Source organism: Ursus maritimus, unplaced genomic scaffold (genome assembly GCF_017311325.1).
Source record: "Ursus maritimus isolate PB19 unplaced genomic scaffold, ASM1731132v1 scaffold_6, whole genome shotgun sequence".
Taxonomy (NCBI): Eukaryota; Metazoa; Chordata; class Mammalia; order Carnivora; family Ursidae; genus Ursus; species Ursus maritimus.
The window spans coordinates 3,597,165-3,607,343 of NW_024426774.1; the positions used below are offsets into that span (position 1 = coordinate 3,597,165).

The window sequence follows — 10,179 nt, forward strand, 5'->3', positions numbered from 1 at the left end:
TGGATGTTCTTAGCAGATAGGAGCCGGGGGAGGATCAGGAATAAAGTGGAAAGTGAGAGACACATGAGAAGGAGTAAGGAGAGCATAAGAAAAATAAACTAGGGACAAACAGAGTAGGATGCAGAAAAGAGAGGAGACAAGCCAGGGAGGAAACGCAGTAAGTAGCTACGGAGAAACTGTGCTGACAGAGAGCAGTATTGAGGAAAAGCAGCACCTGGTAGGTCTACCATTTTTAAGGCAGTTTGGTTTGGCTTGGTACTAAAAACATTTTTTGTTGTCATTATCTTTTTATATTGCCAGGTACTTTTTTCTTTATGTTGGGAGACTATTTTATAATTGGGTACTGACTGAGATAAAAATTCCCTTCTTTTATGAGAAGATAAGTTCACACTTGACCCTTTTGTCCCTGTGTTTCTGCAGCAATGCTTCCTTTCTTTCCCCTGGGATTCCTTTTAGCATTCCATAAGAAATCCTCCTTCTCTGCTTTTCCACACTCGGTATTTCCTCCCGTGACCTGGGAACGCCTAGCCTTCCCGTTCATGCAGTAGCTCTCCAACGGTCTTGTAATCTCAGAGTCCCCTTGCACTTTTAAAAATGATTGAAGACCCCACAGAGCTTTTGTTTATGTAAGTTACATCTGTATATTACATTAGAAATAAAAACTGAGAAACTTTAGAAATACTTATTAATTTATTTAAAAATAAACCACTTATGTGTTAACGTAAGTAACATTTTTATGTGAAATGGCAGTATCTTCTAAAACAAGACAAACTTTAGTGAAAATGGCATTGCTTTGCAAATCTCTTTGATGCCTGGCTCAATAGAAGCCAACCAGGCCCCCCCCCCACCCCATATCTGCTTCTCCATTAAATCTCTTGGGACCTCACACATCGTGGAGCCTCTGGCAGCCCCACTGGACGTGCTGGTGGGAACAAGAGTGAGAGGCACTGGTATTTGTCCTGTGACGCCCTGATGAGAATCGTTTAGACCTCCTGGGTCCCCGAAGTGGTGTGTACACGCTGCATCTGAGAGCGGAGATGGCGCTCTCTGTACAGTCTGACTCCACTTGCAGGGGACCTTCTCAAGGAGATGAATTGTTTTCTCCCTGTGGGAGGAAGACTCTTGGCCTTATTTTCTGCTTCTTTGCTTCAGCCTTTACTCTTATCCATTCTTAGCCTTCCTTGGTTCTTTTTCTTCCATTTCCCTCCTCTTTTTCCTTATCTGTATTCTTTCCTCCTTTATCAGCTTTTCTGAGATCTAAAGCAATTCTAATCCTAAAACTTCACATTGAAAATCAAACTTTTAAAAACACTTCATTTCTCTGTTTACTAGGACCTGACTGTTGGCCTCATGGCTTCCATTTGTCTTTTCTATTGCATTCTATACTTCATTCCTTTTAAATGATTATTATTAGTATTTAGAATACATTTTCTTACTTAATTGAAATTTGACAGAAACTTATGTTGTACAAGTTGAGAAAGGTTCCCCTTTTTTTCAATTTCAAGGATATTTAGTGAATAATTTTTTTTTCTATTTAATTTTTTTTTATTTTTATTTTTTTTTTATTTTTATTTTTTTAAAGATTTTATTTATTTATTTGACAGAGATAGAGACAGCCAGCGAGAGAGGGAACACAAGCAGGGGGAGTGGGAGAGGAAGAAGCAGGCTCATAGCGGAAGAGCCTGACGTGGGGCTCGATCCCATAACGCCGGGATCACGCCCTGAGCCGAAGGCAGAAGCTTAACCGCTGTGCCACCCAGGCGCCCCTAATTTTTTTTTTTTTAAATGCCAGTTAGCATACAGTGTTATATTAGTTTCAGGTGTACAACATAGTGACTCAGCACTTTCATATAATAACCAGTGCTCATCAGAGAAAGTTCTTTTTAACATACATTGAAGACTTGAGTATTTTGTTTTTGAGATATATCTTAACTCTAATCTTCTTTGTCTTTGCTAAGAGGAATTTTTATATTTTATCAACAAAGATGACTTTTGCCTTAAATAAAAGCTAAAAGTTCGAAGTTGTAAAAATAGGTGCTAAGATTATTTGTTAATACAATCTTTAATTATACTTTTAAATATTAATAATAAACTAACTTTATTAAAATTGATATAAAGCTTTCTAATAACAGTAAAATTATCCATAAGTTCACAGCTTTTATTAAACTATGTTATGTAGAATTCTTTTAAAAGAATTTGGTATTTTGAGGACTTTAAAAATTCTGAGTGTACATATATATTTCCTAAGTTGATATTTATTATGCCTTTTTTTTTTTTTTGCTTATTCGAATTCTTAAATTTATTTTTTTCTGTCTTCACAGTCACAAACTCGCAGAACCCCAAGTCTTTCGAGTCTCAATTCCCAGGATTCCAGTATTGAAATTTCAAAGCTTACTGATAAGGTGCAGGCCGAGTATAGAGATGCCTATAGAGAATATATTGCTCAGATGTCCCAGTTAGAAGGGGGCACAGGTTCCACAACAATTAGTGGCAGATCTTCTCCACACAGCACATACTATATGGGTCAGAGTTCATCAGGGGGCTCCATTCATTCTAATCTAGAACCAGAGAAAGGGAAGGATAGTGAACCAAAGCAAGATGATGGAAGGAAGTCATTTTTAATGAAGAGGGGAGATGTTATAGATTATTCTTCATCAGGGGTTTCCACTAATGATGCCTCACCCCTGGATCCTATTACTGAAGAAGATGAGAAATCTGATCAGTCAGGCAGTAAGCTTCTCCCAGGCAAGAAGTCCTCAGAAAGGTCGAGCCTCTTCCAGACAGATTTGAAGCTTAAGGGAGGTGGACTGCGCTATCAAAAACTTCCAAGTGATGAGGATGAATCTGGGACAGAAGAATCGGATAATACTCCTCTGCTCAAAGATGATAAAGATAAGAAAGTTGAAGGGAAAGTAGAGAGAATATCAAAGTCTCCAGAACACAGTGCTGAGCCAATTAGAACCTTCATTAAAGCAAAAGAATATTTGTCAGATGCCCTCCTTGACAAAAAGGACTCATCTGATTCAGGAGTGAGATCCAGCGAAAGTTCTCCCAATCACTCTCTTCACAATGAGGGGGCTGATGACTCCCAGCTTGAAAAGGCAAATCTCATTGAGCTTGAAGATGATAGCCACAGTGGAAAACGGGGAATACCACATAGCTTGAGTGGCCTGCAAGATCCAATTATAGCTCGGATGTCCATTTGTTCCGAAGACAAGAAAAGCCCTTCCGAATGTAGCCTGATAGCCAGTAGTCCTGAAGAAAACTGGCCGGCATGTCAGAAAGCCTACAACCTGAATCGAACACCCAGCACTGTGACTCTGAACAACAACAGTGCACCAGCTAACAGATCCAATCAGAATTTTGATGAAATGGAAGGAATGAGGGAGACTTCCCAAGTCATGCTGAGGCCTGGTTCCAGTTCCAACCCAACTGCCATTCAGAATGAAAATCTAAAAAGCATGACGCATAAGCGAAGCCAACGTTCAAGTTACACAAGGCTCTCCAAGGATTCTTCAGAGCTCCACGCAGTGGCCTCTTCTGATAGTACAGGCTTTGGAGAGGAAAGAGAAAGCATTCTTTAAGAGAAATAAGCAAAAGCAGAATAGTATTACTATAGCCCTATGACAGAATTGACCTGACTTTTTAGTGAATCTATCCATGCATGTCATCTTTGTACATTTCAATCACAAGTAATTAATGAATGGGGAGGTCTTTGGTAAAAGAAACATTCACTATACAACAGAGGAAAGTGTAAGAAAGGGTGGTTGATCAATCAGCCTCCACTGTCTTTGTAATTAGAAGCTTAAAAACTCATTATTGTTATTGGAACTTTCATTGGGACACAACCCCCTAAAAATTTTTGAGACAAGATCCAAGTATAAAGATAGGTCAGAAATATCTTACTAGATAGAAAGGGCGTGATTTGCCAAAGAAAATGGAAAGCTAGAGACCCCTTTTGTACAACATTCACTCATCAAATATTCAAAGGAAGACATGGTGTTAGATGAGCCAGAAGCAAATTTTGCTCTTAGAGAGTAAAAGATAAGAATTTATAGGTTATGGAGTAGCCCAGAGACTAAATGCTGTATAAATTGAGACCCAGTGTTGTATATAATAGACACATTGTTTAATAAGGGCTTTAAAAATTGATAAGAAGATGAATGAACAGTGCTCAAAATAGAGCCCCAGTGAAGAGGCCTTTTTGAGCTGCTAGGAGAGTGGCCTGTGGGGAGGGGCCAAGAAACTCCCTAGGACCTGGAAGCTCACCTCCAAATCCCAGGCCTGGCTGTAAGCATCATCCACCAGCTTGAGAACCCACGCTGGTCTTTTCTATGACTCTTTTAAATGGTGTGCCCAACTTTTCTTAGCCTAGCAATGAGAGGGAAAAACATGAATTCTTTCTCGGGAGAATCAGGGAGACATGGGTAATAATAGGCTCTAATAAATATTAATGGACCAAAAGAATGAGGAAATAATTACATCAGAAAGGTCAGTGTCACTTGACAAATGACAAGGAAATATTTAATTAGGTAAACTAAATTATTGCCTTCTATACCAGGGTGGAGTATATCTGTCTACTTCATCTATTCCAAAGCTAGCATGCTAACCCTGGGGTTGGGGGGGGTGGGTACCGTAAGAAAGGATATACTTTAAAAAGTTTTAAAATGTAAAAGCAAGGGTAAAAAGCAGATAAAACTGGTGGGATTCTCCATTTATTGTTAGTAGGGTTAAGAGAATGATCACATTTAAGTATCGAGTGGACTAGAAGTGGACCCTGTCATCATGCATTGAATTTTTTTGTTATTGTTTTAGCATAGCCTATTTATATAGGATTACTTTTGGCAGTATATCCTCAGTCACAGATAAGATCGTAGATGGTGAGATCGTAGAATGTGCAGTTACCCAAATTTAGTGTTACACTTGTGATGGTTTTCACTTACTAGATTTTTATTAATTCGCTGAATAAATTATTTAGTTGACCAGTCATTGCACTAAATAGTTGCTGTTTGGGGTTTCATTGCCTTGATGTTTTGAGTATAATCTAACATTTCCTTAAAGTGTTTATTTCGCATGACTTTAACAAATGTTTTTAACCAATTAAAAAAAGGCAGGATGCTATTGACATTATATATTGAAATGTTAACATTTTAGTATTTATAGTGCTTTAGTTCACAATATTGTATAATCAGTAATTATTTCAGAGGCAATATTTTGTTGTTTTTCCGGTGAGTAGATGCAGCTTATTATCATTGTCGTACATTCTTTATGCTGTTTGTGAAGTTAATACTAGAGTATTAAGTGTACAAATAGATTTAGAAAACAATAAAAAAAATTGCATGTTATTCTGACTCATGAATTTTTATTCGCTACAGTGATGATGATTCACATTTTGATTACAAATAAAAGAGTAATTTGTGTGTTTGTTTTGTTGTGTGTGTGTACAGTTTGTGAAAGATGTTCAGGTTCATGGAGCAGTCACACGACTGGCAGACGTGTGCCGAGCTGCCCCACTAGTCCTTTGGTGAGAGCATGGCTCCTAGGTCCCCATGCCTGAATGGTGCTGTGCTGCGGCTTTAGTGCCCAACAGCACAACTCTCCACTGTGCATTTCTGTAGCTGCAAGGAGTATCTTGTCCAGATCCTGGGAGGATATCGACTTAGTTATTATATGAGCATTATGGAAAAGTTTTCCTTCTCATACTGTTACAGAAATTGACAGACCAGATGGCTTATTGAGTCATACCGTCATTCCTTTGAATCTGTGTGTCTATGTGTGCGTGTGTGTCTATCTATTTATACTGTATAGCTCAGTCTGATCCTCACACGTACAAAACTCTGCTTTTTCCTTTCAAAAGAAAATTGGTGCTTTAATCTTGCTAGTTGCTTCGATTCTGTGTCACTTAGAGTTTTACCATATTTTATGAACCGTTCCGCCTTCATCAGAAGCCACAGATAGTTCTGTTTACGTAGCAGAACATTAAGCCCAGTCATTGACCTTGGACATGTGGAGTGGTGTGTAGGAGTATAGCCCTCCTTCAGGGGAGACTGGAAATGGAAGGAAGCTATTGACATCTCTCAATTGATATAATTTTCACAGTGCTGAACGTGTAAGGTCAGCTCTCAAGTTCTGGGAAATTTAAGCATTCGTAACTGAACCAACATTTCCAAAATTGACGGGAAAATCTGTTTTCGTGCAATATTTTATTTATGTGAGTTTTAGATAGCAGTCAATAATTCTAATTGCCTAGCCAAGTAATTTTAGAAATTTATTTGCTACAATTCTCAACTTGAGAACTCTTAAGATCATTTGCATGTTGTAGTGCTGCAGTAAAATACATTTGTAATCATGATTTTTTTTTCTTACAAATACTAACCATTAGAAAATATTGTTTGAATGGAATTAAATTCTTTTTTCTGGCTAAAATACTAAAAAGGTTTTAAGACTACATAATTTTTGGTTATACCAGGAATTCTCAGCCTATTTAGAAGTATCCCAGAGTTTAAAAATCCCTGAATTCCTGGCTCACTCTTGAGTAAATCAACACAAGTACCTGGAAAAGAGGGAACTAGAGGTCACCGTCCCCTTCACTCTGTGGATGAGTGACATTGAGGGAAAAGCAGGTAAAAGGGAAGGTGCAATAAAATTAACTTTGGCAAACACTTGAGACTGAACATCTAGGCTCCCTTACTCCCTACCTGCCCTTCTAGACCTGTGCTGACACTTGGCAGAGGGAAGAAGCAGGCGGGGAAACTTTCTTGCTTGGGGGTACCGGTGAGGGGTGACTAGCCGGGGGTGGGCTATTTGAAATGATTGTATTTTTAATTTCCAGGTGGTGGTGCCTCCTACCCTTCCCTATCCCATAATTGCAAGCATAGACCATAATTACGAAAATTAATTGAAAAACAAATTTATATAAAACAGTGAGCCTGCACTGGATGGTCTTTTAATGGTTCAGCACTTCAGAAAGGTTGAGAATCCTTGGTTGAGACTGATTAACTAGAAAGAGAAGTTAAAATCTTACATAATTTTAAACCCTTTCATGTCTAGGAAGAAAATGCGGCCCTTGAGATAGATACATCTTCAGAGGATCCAATTTAAACTAAGGTATGTAAAAAATTAGTTTTCAAACTCAACTAGTTTTAAGCCGGTTGTTGGACACAATTTTCACCAGTTAGAGAATTTATATTCTTACTGCTTTAAGAAACAGAGTTAAGTAAGAAACATCTAAAACCGTCGCTGGAAATGAACCACTCTCACCTCCACAACCAAAGCTTTGTAAGTAAAATTACTAGTAAAGCGCAGTCTTGGTTTACACCATCCCGAGTCGGCTGTGCCCAGGTCCCTGTGGTGGCTGAAAGGTTTCCTGAACTTGGCCTGACTCGAACTTGGAGCAGAGAACTTCTTGAATGGGGCTTGGGTGGATTGTATGATTAGCTCCCCCCTGAATTTCCTGTTGCAGTGAGGCATTAAGAAAATAATTTATAAGAATATAAAAGGGTCCTGGAGAAGGAAGAGCAATTATTTCCAGACTCTTCGTAGTATGACTCTAAAAAGTCCATGAAAATGTCAATGATTTGATCTCACTGGAGTTCAGACCAAAGTTGGCAGAAATGTGAATTACACAATACTGTGTGATAAAGGCGGTGTGATTGTTGTCGAGCACACAGTATTCTGAATGTGCCTGTGGAGTGTAATCAGCAGTCCTTTGTTGACCAAGTCCTGAATTTTCTGAGGCTGACTATGGTTTTTGTAGTGCTATTTACACCAGTGATTGACATCAGGAGCCCTTTCTTAGTTTTGCCAAGATGTAACAAAATGTGAAATATTAAACCAAATTATTGAAACTTGAATAAATGACCTTTTACTCTTAAGACATACAGAATTACATGTTCCGTAGTATTCAAATTAAGAAGCTGTTTGAAATAACTAAGATCGTCTTGATTACCCATTATCATTTTCTAATTTTAACATATATTTTGTACTTATTTACCTTGTTTTCTTTCAAGGCAACAAGGGCTCTAGATCTTAGTACCCTGCCCGTAGACCATTTCTCGTGACAATTTGGTTAGCTTCTCACGGTCGGCTTCCTCACCAAACCTAAGGGGGTCAAGAAGATACTACCTACCACTCAGTAATCCTGCTACCCAGTCGCTGGAGAAGAGAGATTTGTTCACCTCTACCAGTTTTCTTTCCTAGTAGTTGTAAAATTTGAATTAGTTTTAATGAAGTTTTCTGTTTATGCAGTTCTAGATAAAAGCCCAAATGTATACCAAAAAGCATGTCAATGAACTCCACATAACCAGACATTTCGTATCTTCTAGCATCTTCTTGGTCAAATATCTGATAAAAAGTTAGATTGTTATTTTTAAAATTCTAGCTCCCGACACTAGCACGTTTTTAGCTAGCATGTTTCTGAGTACTCATACACTGTATATTGTTATAGTTAATGCACATTAAACTCTTTGTATTCTTAAAAAAGTCATTTTCTTTTTGAGTTCTTTGTGTTTTTCTTCCTCTACCTTTAACTTCTTTTCGCTCTTTTTTGTCTTGAGTTTTTTTTTTTTAATATATTGTCATATATTTATCCTGTTTTACCGTAAAGCATTCCTTAGCAGAATGGGACAGAACCTCAAGACAGCTTTTAGACCAAATCTTGGATTTCAGATAGCCAGTGGACCCGAGTCAGTACTTGTCAAGTGAGTGAATAAGTCTACCGTAAGCTTGGAGAGTCTGCACACAGATCCTACACTGTCTTAAAAATGCCGACTTGGAATGCCTTAACACTGGGGCTTCGTTCTCTCGCTCCCTACAGGCCCCCATGGTTCCCTATCACTTTATCCCTGCCCTCCTATCTGTCTGGCCCCTGTAAGCTTTTCTGTCTGGGACTCAGGGAGTCTGTCAGGACATTTATACCAGGCTTTGTTAAAAACTCCCGGGGAAGGATATCCACAGCCCATTCTGACAAGAGCTCTCACTTTTAAAGTGCTAGGCCCTGTGTTCCTCAGGATGTGTTTGTAATCCCCTTCTGCACTTGAAGCCCTTTGTTTGGGATGCCCATCTTTGTGGAGATGCCCATCTTCAAAATTAATGTAATTGTGGAGTCAGATTAAAATTCTTCACTCTACGTTTTACTTTAGGACGTTGAAAATATTCTCAGGTATGACTTAGTATGAGCATGTTTTCTCCGAGCCCCATGGGAATACATCATAATTTATTAGGAGAACCTTTGATATCAGGGCCATCTCAGAGAACCTGGTATGTACGTTCACCCTATCTACAGCTCAGCCTTCCAATCTTTTGTCTAGTAGTAGTAGTTATTATTTTCACTGACCACCCCTCATTGCTCTCTGTCATGTCTCTATCTCAGGTTGATCACTCTAAGTTTGACCAAGAATGAGCATGTTATTCTGGGATTCTATACTGAATATTTTATATATGAGTGGGCCATTGTGTGTTGCTTCAAAATTTCTTTAGTAAGGTAGGCTAACCACTCTAACAACCCCCCAGTCTCATTGCCTTAATGCAGTTGAAGTTTATTTCTTATTCCTGGGACAGTTCACGGTCATCTAAGTTGACATAAAGACTCGGGGACCTGTGCTCCTTCATCTGTGGCTTCACCAGGCTCCAAGCCTTCAGAGTCCTCTGGCCCATCACTCCGTGAACGCAGAGGAGAGCAGAGAGGGTGGAGGACCGGGCACCGGCTGTGCGCATGGCCACACTGGGAGGTGCTGTATGTCCCTCCCACTGCCCTTCCTGAGTCCTGTGGGGGCACTGAGCTGCCGAGGAGCCTGGGGTGTTAGGTGAACTGCATTCCCTGCAGGAAGAGCAAACATTTTGGGGAGCATGCAGGAGCCTTTCCTACTTAGATACTTGACGTGGATTACCCAAGGCGGATTAAACACCGTGACTCATCTCGTTTTCCACTTTAACAGCAGTTCCTTCTTTTTGTTGACATCTCTTTTAAATTTTACTTTTGTATGCAGTTTTCCTTCTGGTCAGGAAGTCTGTTAAAATCAGAACACCTAACCTAGAAGAAGGATTTTAGGGCAGGGTGGTTTCCAATTAACTGGCTCTTTTTGTGCACCCAAGAATCTTAACAGTCTTCTGACGTGGAACAGGCTGCAGGAAGAATTAAGAAAGGTAAGAATGGGAAAATGAAGTTTCACAACTCCCCTA

The 10,179-nt window shown here is 39.2% G+C and overlaps 1 protein-coding gene across 14 annotated transcripts in view; it reads left to right on the forward strand.

The window, feature by feature from the left end:
• The window catches only part of KIDINS220 (kinase D interacting substrate 220), a 99,273-nt gene extending 90,118 nt beyond the window's left edge, over window positions 1–9,155 (forward strand). For 9 of the 14 annotated variants that reach the window (XM_008709767.2, XM_040622832.1, XM_040622835.1 and 6 more), the window contains one exon: window positions 2,322–5,345. In XM_008709767.2, the coding sequence (XP_008707989.1) occupies window positions 2,322–3,584 (1,263 nt within the window). In that variant the 3' untranslated portion in view covers window positions 3,585–5,345. Of the gene's footprint in view, window positions 1–2,321; window positions 5,346–7,050; window positions 7,108–8,009 lie in introns of those variants that run through there. The other 5 variants (XM_040622841.1, XM_040622840.1, XM_040622838.1 and 2 more) reach the window with 4 other exon arrangements.
• Window positions 9,156–10,179: the final 1,024 nt, after the last annotated feature.